Source organism: Ornithodoros turicata, chromosome 5, assembly GCF_037126465.1.
Source record: "Ornithodoros turicata isolate Travis chromosome 5, ASM3712646v1, whole genome shotgun sequence".
Lineage (NCBI taxonomy): Eukaryota > Metazoa > Arthropoda > Arachnida > Ixodida > Argasidae > Ornithodoros > Ornithodoros turicata.
Genome location: NC_088205.1, coordinates 38,649,748 through 38,671,239, shown reverse-complemented (window position 1 = coordinate 38,671,239; position 21,492 = coordinate 38,649,748). Strand labels below are relative to the sequence as shown.

General features: G+C 45.9%; 1 protein-coding gene across 6 annotated transcripts in view; it reads right to left on the bottom strand.

Annotated features, from left to right (window-relative positions):
- Nucleotides 1-21,492, bottom strand: part of LOC135394383 (CCR4-NOT transcription complex subunit 7-like) — a 65,044-nt gene that overhangs the window by 40,881 nt on the left and 2,671 nt on the right. For all 6 annotated transcript variants that reach the window (XM_064625108.1, XM_064625106.1, XM_064625111.1 and 3 more), the window contains exons 2-5: nt 20,548-20,823; nt 17,454-17,647; nt 15,229-15,390; nt 10,256-10,433 (exon numbers count right to left, since the gene is read on the bottom strand). In XM_064625108.1, the coding sequence (XP_064481178.1) occupies nt 10,256-10,433; nt 15,229-15,390; nt 17,454-17,647; nt 20,548-20,715 (702 nt within the window). In that variant the 5' untranslated portion in view covers nt 20,716-20,823. The remainder of the gene's footprint in view (nt 1-10,255; nt 10,434-15,228; nt 15,391-17,453; nt 17,648-20,547; nt 20,824-21,492) is intronic.

Here is a 21,492-nt window from a genome sequence, read left to right as displayed (position 1 = left end):
TACAGAATTACAATTTTCAGGACAATTCTAGCACAAATGTGTTCATCAATGAAATATGTGAAACACAAATTAAAGGTAACATTTAGAGGGAGTGTGCAAACTTTTGCACTTGCAAGTGATGGCAAGTTTGAGTTTCCTGGTGTACGAGGGTGGTTCCATAAGTTTCCGGCCCCGAGGTAGAAAATGCGCGCGAATTTGAAAATGCAATTAAGGACGCGTGGCGCCATCTGTTGGAGGGCCGGAGCACCACCCTCAACCCTCCATGCTTTTGTCGGTTGGAGAGCAGCATTTCAAACAGCTAGGGTGCACTCTTCAGTTAAAATGGAAAAAATCGAGTACCGCGCTGTGATAAAATTCTTGACAAAAGAGGGACTTTCGCCTAAAGAAATTAAAGCGCGACTGGACAACGTGTACAGGGAAGCCTCTCCGTCGTACACAACAGTAAAAGACTGGGCTAAGCAGTTTCGACTGGGGGCGAGGGTCCATTGAAGATGATCCACGCGATGGTCGTCCAGTGGAAGTGGTGACACAAGAAAATTTGTCTCTTGAACAAGAGATAAACTGATGTTCTGAGGCTGGAACAACATAGAGGGGACAGATACAAACAAAGCCTTTCTTTCATCTTTCATCGTTGATTTGTCTCTTGTCGAGGAGGGAGTGCCGAGCAACAGCCGTCTGAAGGTGAAGGAAATCTCAGAAAGGCTGGGGCTTTCCAAAACAACCGTTTTTCGCATAATCGGCGAGGGCCTTCACATAAAAAAGGTCAGTGCGAGATGGGTGCCACGACTTCTCTCGTCAGTTCAAAAGCGCGCCGTCTGTGCCAAAGAGTTTTTGGAGCTCTGTCAAGAAAACGAAGAAGAAATATTGAAGTCAATTGTCACAGGGGATGAGACTATGGTGCTCTATATGACCCCCTTTAGAAAAAGGAGTCGATGGAATGGCGCAAACCAGGACAAGCACCCCCAAGAAAAGCAAGATCACACAATCCACAAAGAAGATCATGGCAACAATATTTTGGGATTGTCACGGGATCCTCCTCATCGACCTCAAAGAGAGGACACCACAGTGAATGCGACTTATTATGCTTCACTCCTGCACCGACTGCGAGATGCCATCAAGGAAAAAAGGCGCGTAGGTTGAGTCAAGGTGTCCGGTTGCTCCAGGACAATGCCCCTGTCCACACGGCTTCTGTTGCCAAGGCTGCACTGAAGGAGTGCGGCATCGAAGAAATCCACCACCCACCCTACAGTCCAGACTTGGCACCGAGTGACTACTTCCTGTTCTCAAACCTGAAGAGGGATCTCAGAGGACGGAGATTTCAAAACGATAGTGAGGTGCAAGAGGCAGTTTTCCAGCATTTTGTGGACAAAACTTCAGACTATTTTTTCAAGGGTATAAGAATGCTGGTTGAAAGGTGTCAAAAGTGCATCGAAGTTAAGGGTGACTATGTCGAAAAGTGATACACTTGTTTCGTCTCTATGACTATTAAAAGTTGGTCGAGCCGGAAACTTATGGAACCACCCTCGAAGCAAAGCTAGACAGGACATAGTTTGCAGTCAGAGTCTCACAAACTACAACTGAGCACCTGGTTTCAATGCACATACTTGTGCTTGGTATTCAACATTATTCGATTTGCTACTACTCGAAGATTTTACAGTTCGATTCGTATTCGATTCGAATTCAAATTCAAAAATCACTATTCGGACAGCCCTTGATCATACAGAAGACAGATTTTTGTCACCAAAAATGTTACTTCCAGAAAATCCATTTTTTTGTCATTTTTTGCGAGTTGCTCCTGGCGTAACCCTTTAACTCGAAACCCCGCTTATCTCGAATTGTTTTCCGGTTTTTACGACTTGGAGTTATCGGGAGTTTACTGCACATGATACAGATAAAGATCGGGTTTATCAGGCTTGTTATACATATCACAAATGTAAAAAGAAAACAGCTTTTAAACTAAGTAATAACACTGTCTGTGACATAATGAGGGCTGTGTTAAAACGTCTATGGCAATTCAAGCCTGCGTTGAGTGGAATGGCAATTCAAATCTGCATGGTGTTGCAAACCTGCACTACTACTAAAGTACTACTTCGCTTAACGTGACGCTGCTACAAGTCTTCACGTAAGAAGCGCTTTAGTTTTCGTTTCCTCACCAAAGTAGGAGAAATGAGCATCAGAATTCAGTTACGTTCGGCGATTCATAGGCACTTCTGCTTACTTTGGCTCGGGACTCATTTCTTTCCAGATATGGAACTATCTAAGTTGCTACTAAGTTGCTAGGCGCCGGGCATTGTTTCGGCCGCAGGCTGGCACAGCCACACGGAACAGGTGCGACACACGCAGAACTGCCGGAAGCCACGCCCGCTGCAGCATTTTTCTGGCAACTTGTCGATGCACTCGCCGGAATCTGCTGAATACTGATATTCGCACGCGAACGCTTGTGGTCGACGAACGTAGCAACATTGCGTATCACTCGCTCTGTCTGCATGTTTCGGGTGGCTGTCCGAGGGCGTTTCCTCACCACGTGTACAAGGCCACGGCGTACCCGCGCTATGCTTTGATGCTGAGGAAAGCGTGTCCCATGCGTTTCGCCCTCACGGCACTGGTGTCACCTACATTGGTGATCCCTCCCTCTCTTCCACAGTCGTGCACAGTGTTTCTGCGCCGCATGACACAAGGATCTTGGTTCGGGTAGAAATCCGGTTTAACCCGAATCACTAAATGTGCGATTCGGGGAAGAATCGGGTAAAACCCAAAAACCTCAAACTCTACTCTTAACCCATACAAAGAAGAACAAGAAGAAGACTAGGATGAGGCTGCATCAGACAATAACTGGAATGTCAGTGAATGTCGGGCAATAACTATGAAGGGTCTGCTGCTGTCGTGGCGCATGCCAAAGCAGCAGAAGCCCTTGCTGTTTTGGAGGAGTTCTGCTATACAGTAGAACCTCGATGTAACTTAACTCACGGGGACCGCAATTTCTTTTGTTGTATTGAATGAAAGGTCACGAATTGCGACCTTAGCCAGGGCGCGTGCTGTACATAAGCGTCAATAACACTGGCTACGATGCGGAAAAGTTTTTCATGAAAAATGACAACTACAAATACAGCGGCAAAGGGCACTTACGGCATTTTATTCTTGCGTGAAATAGCCAGTTATTCGCGTCTGCGTCATGCCTAGAAGATGTGGTCTCACGCGCATTGTACGCCATGAAAGTCTTCGCAGCTTTCTCTATCGTGTTGCGATCCTGCAAACCTAAACACGTCTATGGCAGTAAGCCTTCCGTAAGGCTCTCCATTGTTACGACATGTTAGTCATCTCGGCTGATTTCATCACGTACAGCGATACGCGAATGAAGCATTTCCCACGCACGGGCGATGGTGCCTTGCATCGTCGTTGCTGTACCTTCATCCTGTACTTGGCTGCAACCGGACAGTTCAAAACCCGCGTGAAAAGAGGAAACCTCCATAGGAAAATCCCGAACCTTCCAATGACTCAGACTTCCTTTCGTAGGCACTAGATTCCACCCGACCCTAATTACATGTGCCATCCTTTGCCGCGGGAACAGGATGCTGCTTATGCCCTTTGTTTTTGTGAAGTCAGCTTTAGGGTCATAACCCTTATGTGATTCTTTCACTGTATCGAGGCAATGGCTAAAAATATTTCGTTGTAGCGGGAGTTAAAATACAGTAGTCCCTCGAGAGAACGAAATCGCTTCTTACGAAATATGGCATATTTCGAAGTTCCACCAGGTCCCAATCATAATGCATTTATTTGGAACCACTTTATTTGAAGTTTACCGCGCGCCAACTTCTCATAGTACGAGAACGCAAGACTCGGGAGCGCCTCGATGCAGCATCCCGCTGTTTCCATGTTCCCTCCACTTGCGAACTGCAATGACGGGGGATGGGCAACTCGAAGGAGAGCGAGAGCGGTGGCACACGTGCAGTTACCCATCTCTCCGACCACGTGATGCGCCCGTAGCAGTTGGGAGAGCAACTGTCGCTTTGCTTTTCGACATGACGCATGACGCCACCGAAGTCTGAACGGAGGCGTTTGACTTTGGAGCAGAAAGTCTCCCTCATCCGCCATGTAGAAAAGGGTGAACATTCGAAATCTGACATCGCCAAGCACTTCAATATTCTACTCTCTCAACCATACTGAAGGAGAAACATGATGTACTGGACAGCTTCGAGAAAAGTTTGTCAAGGAAAAGGATGCGCGTCCGTGATACCAAACATCCTGATGTCGAAGGCCGCACTTTTGGAATGCTCGAACAGAGCCCGAGCATTGCACCAACTCAGACCTGTACAGGGAGGCCAAGTTCGTTGAGCGTAGAGATAACTTGATGCATCGAGAAAAATAATCGGAACGCGTCTATTGGACAGCCGGCAGCACCGTGTGCAGCGCTGTCCAATGGGCACGTTCCGATTACTTATCTCGATGATCAGCGAACATAGCCTCCCAGGAGGGTTCACGAACTTGTTGGACAGGAAGCCGACGACAACTTCGATTCGTTCGTACTCTTGGATGCGGGCGAGCTCGTTGTTGGTGCCACCACGGATGAGGAAATCGTCGACGTGGCGTGCGAAAAGTCAAAACGAGGACTTGGAGGGCGTACCCCAGGAAATTCTGTCGATAGCGGAAACCCGTAATATACTTCGTCTTTTGCACAACAAAGTGATGCGGTGGAGGTGGCTACACCCTTATGCAGGTCCTCAAGGAACTGGAAGAACATGCTGTTGCTGCACTCTGTGATTACGAGCTTTTTCTCGCCACAACAAAGGTTCGTAAGACTCCACTTCTCGTTGTCTTCTTGAAATTACTTGTTCTAACGCGCTCCCATGCAATTTTGGTCAAATAACACCGTATTTAATGTGCTCCCGCTTTTCTCAAATTTTTTTCCGGTCCCGACGACTTCGTTACAACGAGGGTCTAATGTACATTGATCTCTATGGCCTTGTGCAGGAGAATCCAAATTATTTTGCTCTATCGCGAATTTCGTTATATCGCGTTTCGTTGTAACGACGTTTGACTGTAATGCTCCCGGAAGCTCAAGTGCAGTCGAGAGTTAGACAGCAGTAAGGAAGCTCGTTTTAACCGCACATTTCTGCTCTCAATAGCAAACAACTCTTTCCAGTTATTCTTAAAATACCTTCAGTTACCCTCGGAACAGCAAGTACACCTTGTATTTCATTGTCCGTTCGATATTTCGACATTCAGATAACTCTGACATTTTCGTAGGTCCCGTACGATCTGAATTAACGAGGTTTTACTGAATATAGTACAGTAAAAGCTCGCTTCACACCTCATTAATTCGAATTTCTGGATAATTCGAACAAGTCATCATGGTCCCGCCATAGCTGGGTGTCCTCACCCATGAGGACCCTCATGAAGACGCCTCACTTTACGACGATGAGGTGAGGGTGAATCAGGCCAGACCTCACGAGGACAGTCGTGAGGCATTGTCCCTCATGAGGCCCACGGTGAGGGCATCAATGCATGAGGGTACAACGTATTCCGTGAGGAGCCTCACTGATGAGGCCCTTTGTGAGGAACCTCACGCATGAGGCTGTGAGGCTTTTTGTGAGGAACCTCAGGGATGAGGCCGTGAGACCTTTCGTGAGGAACCTCAGGGATGAGGCTGTGAGGACTTTCGTGAGGGACCTCAGGGATGAGGCAGTGAGGCCTTTCGTGAGGGATCTCCCTTTCGTGAGGGGTCTCACGGATGAGGTGCTGGGTTTGGGCTCCTCTTTGCTGATGCCAAACACTAACGTTAAACCTCACTGTCACAGTAACAACTGTTGCCATATTTATCCAAGCACAGCACGAAACCCTATAAACAGTTTAATGCCGCGTAGTATCATTAGTACCAACTACCGACACAGTAGTTCAACGCCGACGTGTCATGTGAACATGACGGAAAGTTCTTTTGAGGCTCATGTGCCTCCCAGTGACTTGAAGACACGTCAGGCCATGAGGGTATTCACGAGGCGACCGCTCGTGAGGATGAGGGGTCGTGAGGCCACGAGGGTCCTCATGAGATGAAGGTATGTGAGGCCATGAGGGCCCTCATGAGGTGAGGGCACGTGAGGATGAGGACTCGTGAGGCCATGTGGGTCCTCACTAGTACGTGAGGTGCCGTGAGGACTTGACAGCCTCATGAGGTTAGGACACGTGAGGATGAGGACCCTTATGAGGTGAAGACAGATGAGGCCATAAGGGTTGTGAATAGCCTCATGAGGTGAAGGCATGCGAGGATGAGGATGGTGAGGCCTTTCAGGATCCTGATGCCCTGAGGTGAGGTTTGTGAGGGTTTGGTTGGAATGTGAGGGTGAGGGTGACTGAGGCTTAGTTACTGGCCACGGAGTAAGAAGACTAGGAGATGAAACTTCACTCTCTCCCGCGACCAGAGAATGTACGAGGAGCGCGCGCTCGGCGGCCCGGCCCGGCCCGCACTGCCATCTGTTGCACGAGGACGCAGAATTTCCGAAGCATGCGGTCACGTGATACTGTCGCTTGTCCGGCGGCGTGACTAAAGCACGTGAATTAAACCCAAGAAAAGAAGATGATGATGAAACGCTTACGCGATCATCGTGCTCCTGTCGTCTGCTCAACAAAACCGAGAGGCAAGAGAATGAAATTGTTTTCCGTTGGTTTCGCTAAACAAGAAGCGCTATGTAGTTGAGAAGCGTGACATTTATTGCCAAGACAAAGATCGTTCACGTTCATTAGTTTGTCATCATCCGTAGAGGCTGCCGTACGACTCGTGAAAAGCACTGCTTTCCCCATAGCCTTCCATGTAAAAGCACAAAATGGAAGACAGTGCCGCCGTGCCATCTGTCGCGTAAAGTCAGCAACTGCCTTTTTTCGCCCCCCCAACGTGACAGTCTCTGGTCGCGCGCCGCTTGCTTCTATGGGCAGTTTCACCTCCTAGTCTTCTTACTCCGTGGTTACTGGCACAGGTGGGGAAGTTACTTTTATTTTGTAGTGAGTAACTACCGTTACTCACTACTTTTTCAAGATGTAACATGTTACGTTATTCGTTACTGTTGCGGCAGTAGGTAACGTGCTACTAACACCGTTACTTCTGATAAGTAATGCCGTTACTTTTGCATTACTTCATCAGTTGTCCTTATAATATATACAATTTTTGGTTGAGTCACATAAGTGCATTCCGCAAATCAATACAAGCAATGTTGGGCACAAACAAGGGTCACGCATGAAGACAACTTACATGTACGATTCATTGCAACGCAGAAGTAGTTGATGATCAAAATTTTCATCTGTGAGCTTCGCCCGTTGGGCTGAGAGGACGCCTAATGACCAGCTGAGTGGTCCTTGTCAAGGTTGATAGAGACGGTGACCTTTTTTTTTTACACACAGTACAAATCCAAACAGCCAATCCCTTGGTATTTCGTTACTCGTTCAGAGGGTAGAGGCTATTTTTCTGCCGCTTTTGTCCCATTCGTCCGAAAAATACCGGAGGGAGTGAAAAACAGAGTTGGTAAACAAAGGTGACATCCAAACCAGGGTAGGTCAATAACTCTTCTTTTGCGTTCTTCGTGGGTGTCGACGTGACCTTCTTGTCATTGTTGAAGATGAATAGAAAAAATTGGGGATTTTCTTGGATTCTGCAGGCGCGGTCCTCGCTCAAGCTTTCAAGTTCCAAGCAATGTTCCCGAACACATGCAGTAACGCATAACGCCGTTACGCGTTAGTTATTAAAAATGTAATGACGTTATGTTACTCATTACTTTTCTCCCAAATGTAATGCGTTAGCATATTTCACTACTCGAGTGTAACGCATTACCGGTAACGCACTACTTTGTAACACGTTACTCCCCACCTATGGTTACTGGTGAGGAAAATTTGGTGAGGGTGAGTGAGGCCAATTAGGTCTGTGCTTCGTGAGGTGAGGATGAGTGAGGCCACAGGAAAATGCCCACCTATGGGTCCCGCCATATTCCCATATACATCAATGTATAAGGTAGCCCATTAATTCACACTCAAATCGGCTTCGCTATAGATAATTCGAACTGCATGCCCGCAATCACATGCTTTCCAGGGTTCAAACTGCGCGCCAAAATCGAAAGACGTTTTCCTCTGCTCTGCTCAGCTCTTCGCGGCTTGGCGCATGGCTGAGCGCCAAGCTACTAGGCCCTCTCCTGCTTTCTCTCAATTAGCAGACGCCACCAAATTCCATCTTCTCCTTCTCTCCCCTTCTTTTGGGAAGGCCGTTTGTCTTTTTTCGGAGTCTTGCCTGCATTGCTAGTCATCGTTTCACGTGCACAATGTCGGTTATTAGTTCACGAGTGAAGTATCGAGTGCAGCGGTAGTGTTCACTGCGCTACACATGCTGATGCGCAAGTGAGAACAGGTCAGCCCAGCAACGATTGCTAACTGTTTTCGCCGCTGTGAATTTGTTGCCCCAAGTTGTGCAAGCGTGGATGAAAACAGCCTACAGGAGTTCGACCTCAAGGCAGAAGAGATAGTTCCTGCAACCGTGCGTGACATGATCCAAGATGTTTGCTTCACAGACTTCATTGACGCAGATAGTTCCGCAGCCATTTGCGGTAATTTAAACGACGAGACGATAATTGCGCAGATCTCTGTCGGAGACAAACCCGCATAAGATGGACTTGCGGACAGCGACGCGGCTGAGGAAGGGGAGGAGTTGTCAGTGCGGTCGTTAAAAATGGAGGTGCACCGAACTTCGCGCACCTTTACTTTAGCTTTGACGAAGGTCAAGACTAAGCACTACGGCACGTACGTGCAAACAAAGCTTGACCGTGCTGAATGATAACTGATTTATTTCACAAATACATTTTTTGACTGTTCATCAAGCACTCGTCGCTGCGCGTGTCTGATACTTTGTCTTTCGTTAGTTTGAACTTCATTTAATTCGAACTTTTTTCGCATCCCCGTGGGATTCGAATTAACGAGCTTTTACTGTATTTGCTACATTCTTACATTAATATCCTAGACCATGTTTTCTCTGCAAATGAACCTTTCATGTTCCATTTCAAGGCAAAGCTTGTTTTCACAGCGTAACTGAAATATATATCTTGCAGGAGCGCTAGTCTAGAGGTGTGCGAATAGTGATTTTAAGGATCGAATCAAATACGAATAGAATAGCACCGATGTAGCATCAAATCTAACTCGAGTATTTTCCAAGAGTTTAGTGGATCATGCTGCCTATTATAGTCTGTCACACTGCAAGCCAAGGTGTAGTTATGGGCAGTGAAGTTCCAACAAATGACACGTCAGCGACACCTAAGTGCCCCACCGCAGAAAGTCCAACGGTCTGTAGTAATGGAGTAACACTCTGTGCCGTTCTTGAAACAGTTGCTCAATTCGGACTTGAATCGCTGCATTTCTTGTTTGTACAAGTCGGGACAGAGCGCCAAAACGTGGTCTTGCTCGGAACGACATACTCCCATTCCACAGCCTCAATTAGACTGGAAAAACCAGGTTCTTCAACTGCAGATTAAGAATGAAGTCCTTTAGCGCTAAACAAGGAAATCTTCTTTGTGAGTAGCTTCACAAGAGCGTCGGTGGGTTTCCGTTTTGGTTTCATGTAGGCACTCAGTGACTTCTGGTTAGTCTGTCTGGTTTTTAGATTTTACTCCCCGTATGATTTCTAAGCACCAGGATGGTGCTTGAGGTGATTAAGCAGAGGCAACATGGTACATGTTGGGGTCTTCAACGTTGTTTTGCAGGATGTGCACAGTGCACATCACGCTCTCCGTTTGAAAAATTCCCGCAGAACTCTCAGTCGTTTTCGGGGAGCCGTTCCTGGGATTGCACCGTCCAATTCATCCGTGTCTAGTTCTATAAACTGAATGTTAAAAGGAACTTTCGACGAACTGAAACTATATTGCTACAAGCAGAGATCGTATCACCGAATGCACACAACTAGCATTTGTTTCGCGGGCCGTTGCCTTCGTTGCAGAGACCACGTGACTGTGTCACGCAACGTGGAGACCGTAGCGACAGAGTAGCAATCAAAATGTGTTACTTACAGCAATTTTTCACTACTTCATCAAGACACACAGGCACGAGCGAGGAATTCGAATAATTATCCCAATTTCCGAATACTTTTTGAAACCTTGCTTTTCAATTTAAAGGCACTTTGAATTATTCATTATTCCAAATTTCAAATATTTGCACACCTCTACTCGTCTCTAAACAACTTTTCTTGGAGTCCTTTCGCTCAAATGTCGAATGCACATGCAATGTCAAAGTCTCTCACCTCCAACTGTTCTGCGACCTCCTGCAGGCCCCCTTTAAGGTTTTTACAGCTCTTCATGAGGTACTTGACATCATAAATTGTGGGGAAGTAGATACGCAGCAGATCGAAAAACACTGACTCCTCCGAGGGGAGCTCCTGATTTGTCAACAGCTTCAGCATGTAGCCAAAGTCATAACCACTGAAAGAGGAGGAGGAGGAAAAAAAACTGAAGGCAGTGTCTTGCAGATGAATATGGTGATGATGCACAAGCAGACATTAATACATCTAAGTGGTGTTGGTCCCACACATACATGAAAAAGCCTTATGAAGAGACACACACAAGATGAACGCAAGGCAGTTTTGTCTTTCGTCAGTGTGGGCAATTGGGGCATACCTCGTCATCATCAAAACCAACTTGATTGCATAAATGTCTTCGCAAAACAATTATGGGTCAAATGTGCACAGTGAGAAATTGACTTTAGCCAATACAGCAGAATCTCGTTAATTCGAAACCTCCGGAATTTCTAACACTCGTCCGGGTCCCGTCCAAGTCACATGTATTTCGATGGGGAGAAACTCCCGGTAATTCGAATGGACGAACGTATACACCGCATAATTCGAACCAAAAGTGCTCACACGTCGGACCGGAACGGGTCACAGTGCCTCATATCTCCCTGGTTATTGACCTTCCGTACGGTTCCCATTCTCTTTCCGCATTCCGCGCTGTTCAAGGACGCTTTCACCTTTTTACGCTTGCGTTCTCCCTCCATCCCTCTCCTCTTTCTCTCCCTTCCTCTTGAGGCTATGAAGAAAAGGTGGAGGAGGTGTGTTCGGGTGCAGTCACCCGCTTTTATGACTCTGTGACTGTCCATATCGTTCTACAACCTGTTGACTGGCATCGTTCATTAGCCCATATGGCACCATGTCAGCGGAGACGACATTGTGGAGACTGGGTTCTTGACTGACGCGCACATCATTGATTCTGGTCCAGTCAAACTGGACCAGAGGACCGTGCGGAGTGTAGCGACAAAGATTGACACAGCCTAAGCCGCGAACCAGTGCCTTTACCAAGTGCATCTGATGTAGCATCGGTACTGAATATGACAGTGCACTGTTTTTCTTCTGTGGAAAATGTGGACGCCGCACTCGAACTTGTGTCCAAATTGAAAACGATGCTAACAGTCCCGTTCCAGGGAATGGTTGCAAGAGCAAATTACTGACTGCTTTCAACCCTAACTTGCTTCATAATTTCTGTAGGTGACTTTTTGTGAACATATAAGTCCTGTATTTCCTTCAAAGTCGTAACGGCCGGCCGCGACGCTCTGGCCGTTTTTTCCCGCCGTAACATCGGTGAGGCATTGGGAACGTAACGACGGTAGTGGAGGAGTTCGGCAGCAGCAACGGTTTCAATTACGCCAATATAAATGCGTCTTAAAGTGACACCAGTACCGCGAACGTACAACACGACTCGAAGTGCGTCGCAGCGCGTCTGCACGCACTCCCTGTGTCCAAGCCCGCTTCCAGGAGAGCATCTCCCATTAGTTCGAACTCCGCTTTATTCGAACAAATATCCCGGCCCCCTCGAGTTCGAATTAACGAGTGTCCACTGTAACTTGGAATGAGGATGGCACAAACTGTGTGTGCAAACAATCGCAGACTGATTTTTTGGACGCCGATTATTAGGACTTGTTCGATGTTTCAGACTCCCATGGGGAACGGTGACTTTTGCCATACCATTAATACATTTTGCAACTGTTCTTCCGGACAGATTGAAGTTCGAATGCTCGATTTTCTGAAGCGAGACGCTTGCAGAGAAGCACCAACACCGCTATTTTCAGCACTGCAGTGGCAACTTCGAAACTGCCATTTTGGATTGTGCACTTGGATTGGATTGGTAATTGGAATCCTAGGCGAGACTGCTTTGAAACTTCCTAACTGTACCCTTAGGTGGCGCCGCAGCTTTTGGTGCGAACATTTTCGGGAGTCAGGACACTCTGTCGAGTTCGTTTGTGCACACCGTCGCTGTTCGTCAGCTGTCAGGGTAAGGCTCTCGGTTTTCCGCGATTAATTCTGCAGAATTAGTCGCAGAATCCTTCGTTTGGCACAGAATTTCAAGGAGTCCCTTGTTTTTTTAGGGGCGTGCGGACATTCGAGTTCTCAAATTGAAATCAAATATCAATCACTCGAAGTATGCGATTCGCGAATCAAATACCTAATATTCGGGTTTCTGGATATTCCACTATTCGCCAAATACAAACGACACCTCTTGAGAGCGGGCCTCACCTAACTCTTCCCAGCATGAGGTGAAGCCTGCTTTACAAAATTGTCCAAGCGGCAGGACAGACAGACAGATTGTAGTTTAGCTTAAGATAACGTTAGCCAAAGTTTATTGTGCATACTTTGATGAGGAAGGGGCGGCGTCCCTCCCGTGTGCAGTTTAGCGGTTGCAGTGGGGGATTCTGATTTGATGTCTGGGAGGTTGCCTTCAAAAATTAAAACTCTTAAATAATGATGTTGATTGCTCGCCACGGAAAATCGCAGAATTTACAAGCCGGTGCCGCAGAATTAATTTGCCGAAGCAGAAAACAGAGAGCCTTAGCTATGAGAACTTTTATTCTGTAAATTGTGGAGCTGGAAAGTAAGTCCGACTCTGCAGGCGATCGCCCGGACTGTCCACGACCGTCAGCCGCAGACATGGTGAACGTGTTGTCGCTATTGTCAAATATGTGCGACAAACCCATGATGCTCGCACAAACACGAGCGGATATGACTACTGCCTCGCTTTTCTGCTGCAATTTCAAAATTCCACAGCACAGACTTGTAGATTCCGCGATTTTCCACAGCTAGCAGTCACTAGCTGCTTGAAACAGGAAACACTATTTTCGTGAATAATGTGGCAACAAAAAATATTTTATGAAATTACAGATTCAAAGCACTGTTGTGGCTCAGCACTACATATATGATATCTTGTGGTCTCTTCAGATGCGGTCTGTCGCCTGCAATAATTTTATACCTGCTGAAAGATCTTTCAGCATCTATAAAGTTTATAGGAACTTTATAGGAAGGAGTTTCAATACATACCCTGGGGAAGTTACATCTTTAGGACACCCTTTTATGTTCCTGGCATGTAGGCTTGATTTTAAAGACAACCTCTCAGACATCAAGTCAAAATCCCCCACTGCCACTGCTAAACTGCACACGGGAGGGACACCGACCCTTCCTCAGATCAAGTATGTGCATTAAAGGAGCATGGAAGTAACACCCAAAATATTCGTTTTTCGCTGCGACGTCTTCTGCAACGCATAAAATGAGCTCCCGCGAAAGAACGATGAGCGCAGGTGACCCACAGAGCGAGCGCAAGGCTCTGTTCCGCACACCTTTAAAAAACCCTCTCCACATCCAAAGAGCGCATTGGCGAAGCAGAAAATGTTGAGACATATCACGGGCTCTGGCACGTGACCAGTGACGTCCAACGGCACGGCGCGTGAGCTGAGAAGAAAAAAAGGCCCTGAGCAGTTTCTACGTCACGCAGGGCTCGTGTCTCTCATCTGCAACTGCTTTTTCCGACTGTTTTGTATATTTTATTGCGCAGTGACAATACGCCGCAGAGCAAAAATATTTTGCATGGTGACTCCCTGTGGACAGCTTCACAGATGAAGCAGGGTTTCGAGTCATGTTAAATGTCACTTCCATGCTCCTTTAAACATGGGCCAACTACAATCTATCTGTGTTTGTCCTGTGGCATGGACAATTTCGTAAAGCAGGCTTCACCTCATGCAGGGAAGCATCAGGTGAAGCCCACTTTCTGGAGGTGTCGTTTGTATTCGGCGAGTAGTCGAATACCCGCACACCCCTCAAAATAAGGGATTCCGTGCAATTCTGTGCCAAACGAAGGATTCCGCAATTAATTCCGAATTCCGCTAAATTTCGCGGAAAACCGAGGGCCTTAATCATGACAAGTAGGCGCCAGATGTGGCAGGGCACTATCAAACTTTTCTGGCGAAACTGCGGTGAAATAATGTTGAATTGAGTATGAGAGAACTGATGTTCTGAGGCTGGAACAACACAGAAAGGACAAATACATACAAAGCAATCCAGAAGATGTGGGTTCGAGTCCTACAGCTGGCTAACCTTTTCAGTGACTTCCATCTTTCATCGTTGAATTTAGTGTCAGGCTTTCTTAGATTGCTGTATTATTCAGCCTTTTTTCTGGTCACCGTCAAGTCAGAAAATCGTTCAGCTACTGTAGCTAGATTGTCTAGATACAATTAGGTGCCACTGCAAGGGCATACAGTAGACGACCAATTTTCCGGACTTGACGGTGTCCGGAAAAAAGTCTGGATAATACAGCAGTCCGAAAAACCCGACAATCAGTAAATTCCACATTATTTCACTACAGCTGCACCAAAGAAGTCTATATGCCCTATCGCATCTGGCGCCTGTGTATCATGATGTCCGCTTGCACTTGAGCGAGCGTCATAGGTATGCCGTACATATTTGACAATAGCGACAACACATTCATCATGCCTGTGGTCGACGGTTGTGGACAGTCAGGACGATCATCTGCAGAGTCTGACTCACTTTCCCGCTGCACAATTTATGGAACAGGCGTGCCCAGAAAAAGCTGACAGAGACAGTGCGCACAAACAGAAACCCGGGAGAGCGCCCCAACTCTTGAAAAAGAGTCGGCGCCGAAAGCCGCAGCGCTGCCATGGCGTCACCTAGAGGTACAATTTGGAAGTTTTTCAGCAGTCTCGCCTAGGATACCAATTATCAATCTAATCCAAGTGCACAATGCAAAATGGCTGTTTCGAAGTTGCCACCGCAGTGCCGAAAATAGTGGTGTTGGTTCATCACCGCAAACGTTTTGGTCTGGAAAATCAAGCATTTGGACTTGGATCTGTCTAGAAGAACAGTTACAAAATGTATTAATACTATGGCGAAGGTCAGCATTCCCTGTGGGAGTAGTCAGAATAATCGGTCGGCTACCGTACCTATGAAAGGAGAGCCACTTGACATGTTCTGACAGGACAACCCCTGATGTCATGAGGAGCTGTGCAAATTCGTAGGGGTCGATGCCCTCCTCGTCGTGCTTCTTGAACTGGATACCAGAATTCGTGAGGAGGTCGATAGAGTCCTGTGCATACATGTCCTCCCTGCAAAAGAAACCAGTTTATAAACTGTGATCAACAGAAGGAAGGGCTGAAACATCACCAAAATGAAACACTAGTAGCAATGCTTATAACCAAGATAATATCTAGGGCCCTCAGTTTTCGGGTAAAACCCAATGAAGCCCGTTCTTACCCCCCGATTTACATCAAAATAGTTCGGGTTTAACCCAATAAAACCCGTAAACCGGGCTTGCGAAAGTGCAAACCATGGACTTGATCCGCACACGCGCGAACTACGGCAATCGCGCGACCGCTCCCGACTTGCTGGTGAAGTAAACAAAACACATCGGGTTTGGATTTGTGGACGCTTGCATGCAGGTCCGATTTCTAGCGTGAAAAATGTTCCTTTGGTAGGCGTCACCATTTGAAAGTTCGCTTCACCTAACACTTCCGTGTATTGCGGTCAAGCCCACTTCAACTTCACGAATGCTTAGTGTTGCTCTAAGTGTACGTTTGTAGGTTTAGCGGAACTTTTCGATTCATTTATTTGTGTTACGGGAAAGCCATCTTTAACCTATGACATCATACACTTTGTTTAGTGATATATTAGGCTAGATTAGTGCGGCTGTGGCAGCTTGCCGTGCACTCCCAACTTCATTATCGAAGCGGCCGTGGCCCTATTAATCTAACCTAACTTCACTAAACTAACCTAAGACATCATTAACTTGGTAGTTAAGTGATAAGTTAGATTAATGGGGCCATGACAGCGTCCCTTGTCCCTCAAAATCCGTTTCAATAATGAGATGAAGCCGCCTTGCAGAATGGCAACGCCAACCAAAGTAATACCCTGGTTTCGTACCAAAAATGCCCTGTGTTTTTCACACCCGAAGAAATGTAGTCTGCTATGAAAGCTTGTGTCAATAAGTAAGTTGAAAACTTCAGTGTTGGATTTTTGTACTGTTAGTGCTTTCCGTGGACGTCGACGAGACCCTTTCTTGTGCTGTTACCAAAAATAGCAAAGGAATCAGGAAAAATCACGCTTAACAGTGAAGAAACAGAGTTAAGCAACACTCGACGTTCCTTGAAGTGGGTTTGCCCGCAATACACGAAAGTGTTAAGTGAAGCCAACTTTCAAATCTTGTAGGGAGTATCCTGTATCAGTGAAGTACGTGAAGTACGTGGAGTAGCAAAGAGGATGCAGCAACAGCCAACGATATACGAGGCATACCACCGCGAGCGCGAGCATGCTCTCAATACTCATCGCTGGATGATGCTTTACTGAACATGCAACTTATTTTTTTTTATAAACAGGGGCCAGTGCAAGCCTTAGTGGTTATACAGTGATTTATCAACCAGTCTCTTAATAAATATTCTTTCACTTAATTTCAACACTCCACAGACCAACCGCTGTTCTGTTGCTCATTATCTCAGTTGTCTCGCGACATAGAACCCCCAATTATTAATTAATTAATTTCAACACATAAAAGTATCTTTTTTTTTTAGCCCGAAAATACATCACTTCTTAGTATATCACCCGATTTTACCCTGTCTGGCAGGTCCTGATTTTCAACCCGATATTTACCCCCTGATTTTCACAAAAAATAAAACCCCAAAACTGAGGGCCCTAATAATATCCTAGTAGGGTGCTAGGTAGCCCTGCAAGCTGCCTGAGGATTTGGTCTACCCCAGTCATCATGAGTTTGACACTATTATTCCAGCCCTTCCTTTGCAGTTGGAGATCTTGCACGGATTTGCAAACCACCTGGACAAAGGCTGGTATGGAAACAGGAGTGGATGAATGGGTCAAGGTTTCTGTTGTCTCGCAATAAGAGTGAACTGTAAGCTCACTGATAGCAACAACAGTAAGAGCCCAGAGTGAAACCCTTCTGCAATTGTCTTAGCTACAACAAATGTACCAGCTATGCAAGTTTAGACTGCACACTCAAGTTCCTCACTGAAACGCACAACACATTTCTTCCAAATCAAATCATTCTAAGAAACTCGTGTGATAAGCCCGACTGCTTCAAACAAAAGTGTGCCATACTTTTGCGCCAGAAATTGCAATGAATGGTGGCCATGAGTGATTCTTGAGAGTTGGAAGTACTAACGTGAGACTGAACTTGAAGTTGAATTGCCATGTGGAATGGCCTGGTGGTGTGTTGCCGTGGTCGTCGAGGAAAGTAAGACCCAGCTGGATGATTTTGAGCAGGTCGACATTGCAGCGTAACAGCTGGTACTGGTAATCGGCTGTGCTGCGGAACTCTCCGATTGGACGTGCCACCACGCCAGGAAACTCTGTGTCCTGTTAGAACATATGTGTGTTAGACTAGAGGGGTTAGTGTTTGTAGGTCTCGTGGGTTACTGGAAGGATGTATATTCCATGCTGAATGTTCATTATTTTGAATACATTCGCAATGCACCATAGGAACAATAACAAGTGTGCGCTATTTCACGATGCACGCTGATTGTGAGGTGTGTGTGTAATGAGGAGTTTCACGTCAAAATGATGAACGGATACGTCGTACCTGCCATTTCGAGATCGCACGTGCAACTCGGTAGCTCCACCCACGGCTCCACCTACAAGCAACCTTACGGCAACCAGAGAATGTGGATTCGAATCCAAGTGATCCAAGGATTCTTTTTTTTTATCTGCTGTTTACCAAATCTTAGTTGTTTTTTGTGCCAAAAGATCATCATTAACTTCAATAAATGGCTATTGACATGTTTGTGTGGCATTAGTAAAACGGAAAAAAATATTTCTTAGCTGGCCCTTAAGGATTTGAACCCATGAACCCACGACTGAAATATGTCATACTGTCGACACAATGCTCGGTACCAACATCACTTGCGATTCAAGGGATGGGGGGTATTGAGATTCATCATGAAAGTACAACCTCGCAAAGGGTAAGATGACATGACTCCGTACAGACAACGCAGGTGTGATGGTTGGGATAAATAGGATAGTGCACCAAGGGCTCAAGGAAGGGGTTCCCTCTCTTATTCTTATGAGCTGTGTCTGCCACTCACTACAGCTATCCATTTCTGCGGCGTCAGATACGCTCCGTAGGAACCTTGAGCACCTGATCAGCGAAACGTACAACTGGTTCTCCCAGTCTTCTGGGAGGCAGATCGCCTACAAGGAATTGTACGCGCTTATAAATGACAGCAAAGAGCCACTAAAGATTGTACAGTCATGTGCAACCAGGTGGATGTCAATCGAATGCGCCGTGGTCAGAATAATGGACCAGTGGCTGGAGCTGACGACCCACCTTGAGCTCGTGAGGCACGCGGAGAGTGCTATGCTTCAGATACGCGATGTACAAGGATTTTCGTTTTTGCGACCTATCCACTGAGAAGTCCAGAATGTAAACACAGAGTTTGAGACAAATGATGCAGACCAAACGAAGCTCCTGAATGACCTAACGCTTCTACTTACATCCCTCGTCAAAAAGGTGGTTCTCCCAATAGCCATACTGTGCCCCCTTATTTCGACACTGGAAGCGAACTTGGACCGCATCTGCGTTACCTATTTGAGAAACAGATGGGCGGAAATGAAAGAATGTGGCATGTCCTTACAAGATGAGTCCCAACATCAGAGCACGCTGTATCAAGTTTGTTTTCGCGCTGGTAGAGCAAATCAGACAACGTCTCCCTGGTAACATCGAAGTATTGCATAAGGTACCAACGCTGTCTGTTGAGAAATCGCCGAGTGCCCTGAAGGAACCGATTGCACCACTCTTAAACTCTGAATGTGGATGCCGCTGAAATTGAGAAGATCGACACCCAGTGGAGAAACATCACACTGAGGAATTGGGAGCACGCAGAGTCAACACAGGGATTCTGGTGCGAGGTGATGTCTCACGGGAACGCTTGCAATGAAAATCCATATCAGGAGCTCGCAAACTTTGTGTTGTCAATGCCGGTCTTGCCATATTCCAATGCGGAGGTGGAGTGGACATTCATCAGCTGAATGCAGTTAAGAACAAGCTACGCAACAAACTGAAGCCTGACATGGCTTTTGACAATTCATTCAGGTCTGAGGCGTCATGAAAAAAGCTGCTTTGACTACGATATTCCTCCTGCTGTGATGAAAAACATTGGAACGACAGTCAGTTACACGTCTTCTGAGGAGCCCATACCGTCGTCGTCATCCGAGATCGGCAGTGCCGCCGTTCCTGATAGGAGGCTTTTTGGGAAGCTTTCTAACAATAAGCATCGTACAGAACATCATGTTATCCAGTCTACCTGTCCTGACGAAAACATTTCTGTTACGAGTTAACATATGCAACTTTTACCTCTGCGAAACAGCAGGATGACCCTTGTCTGGTTCATTTCATTTATTAAAAATATATAGTTCCCAACTTTTTCGTACTATGTTCCCAGCGTTTTCGTACTATGCTGAGTTGCCTCGCGGTAAATTTCGAATAAAGCGGTTCAAAATACACTCATTTCGATCGGGACCTGCTGAAACTTCGAAATAAGCGATAATTCGTAAAAAGCAATTTCATGCTAACGAGGGATTTCTGTAACCCAATTCCTCCCAATTACAGACAGCAGAGGATGTAAAAGCAAATTTCCAAAAATATTTTGCTTATTGGGTTTCATGTTATCGATATGTTAAGAGAACACAATTTTATGACTAACATACTAACAAAAACAGAAATCAACAGACGCAGTTTAATTAAACGCACTGGTGACTATTTTGGCACATGCAACCCTAGTTCACAATACCCGAAGTAGCCAAGCCTACGTTCTGATGAGCATGCTGAACTCGGACACCAACCAAACAATCCAAGCTACTTCTTCAATGATATTCAGTAGTGGCCTGTGCTGATGTTTCTCATGTCTACTACTCGTTTTTTAGTTCTGAAAGTGCCTTTGTTCAGTAATGCCGCCTACTGCACACTGAAGAGCACACAGCAAATTTATTTATGTCTGCCACCAAGTTCACTATAACTGGTTAACACCATATCCAATTGTGAGAAGCACTGCTGGTATGGCCACCAATTGAGAGACAACTATGACATCTGAAAAGGCTAGTGATGATGGCCAAAGCAGAATGAAGAAAGGATACCAAACTTTCTAGAAATGATTTAAAATACTGGCCATGGCGACACACTGGTTCTATGGTGCAGTAGAAGGTAGTCGAAATTTTTTGGGTCACAGTATTTGGGCATGTAAAGAAATAAAGCATGACCTTACCATGGCGACATAACTGTACTTCTGTACAACATGTATGATGCGTTTGAATTCCTCCTCTAAGTTTGAGGCCCAAACATCGCGAATGCCACAGGCTTCGTTCACAGCTGAGTTGTTGGGGCCCCCTGTGTTGCTGGGACTGCTGCTGCCCGTGTTGCTCGGGGCGGGCATGCTCGCTAGGACCGACCCTCAGACAACGCCACATTACATGCTACGCCCTCCTCCTCCCAGCCAACGACCCCAGCTGCTGCACACCGACTCTGCTTTTTCCCTTTTGATCTGAAACATACGACAGCTGTTATACAAAAATGAAACTTGCACAAATACCAATCCAAAAATTAAAATGCAGGAAGATTGATTGATTAATTTTATATTTATCTGGCGCAAGGATAACACAGATCATGCAAAATGCAGGAAGACGTTGACCTGAAAACAAAGAAGAGAGTTCGAACACGAGCTACTTGGACAAAATTATCTGTTTGGGGATAAAACTTCAAATGGTGGCGAGCTGGTGAACGTTCATACTGTGCAGAAACCATGTGTTTGAGGGGAACAAAAAAGGACGACAACGTTCCGCAAAGTATCATCTGAATGTTCAAGCAGATGAAAATTTTGAACTTTGTTTCTCCAAATTTTGGAACTCGTATCTTACACCATATAGGTAAAGTGATGCTAAAGTAGAAGAAGGAAAACAACAAGAGTTACAAAGAATAATAAACAATTACTTATCCACAGAAGAAAAGGAAAATACTGTAAGAACTATTGCTGATAAATTTGACAAAGGTTTCGAGTCATATTTGAGGTAACAGTGTAAGTTTTGTAATTTTTGTTTCATTGCTGACCTTTTCTTCTTGTTTTTGTAATACACATAAAAAAAATTAAGACATACATATTATTTATTTAAATATAAAATAGCTGTGTTTTTACATATAATGCTGTATTGATACA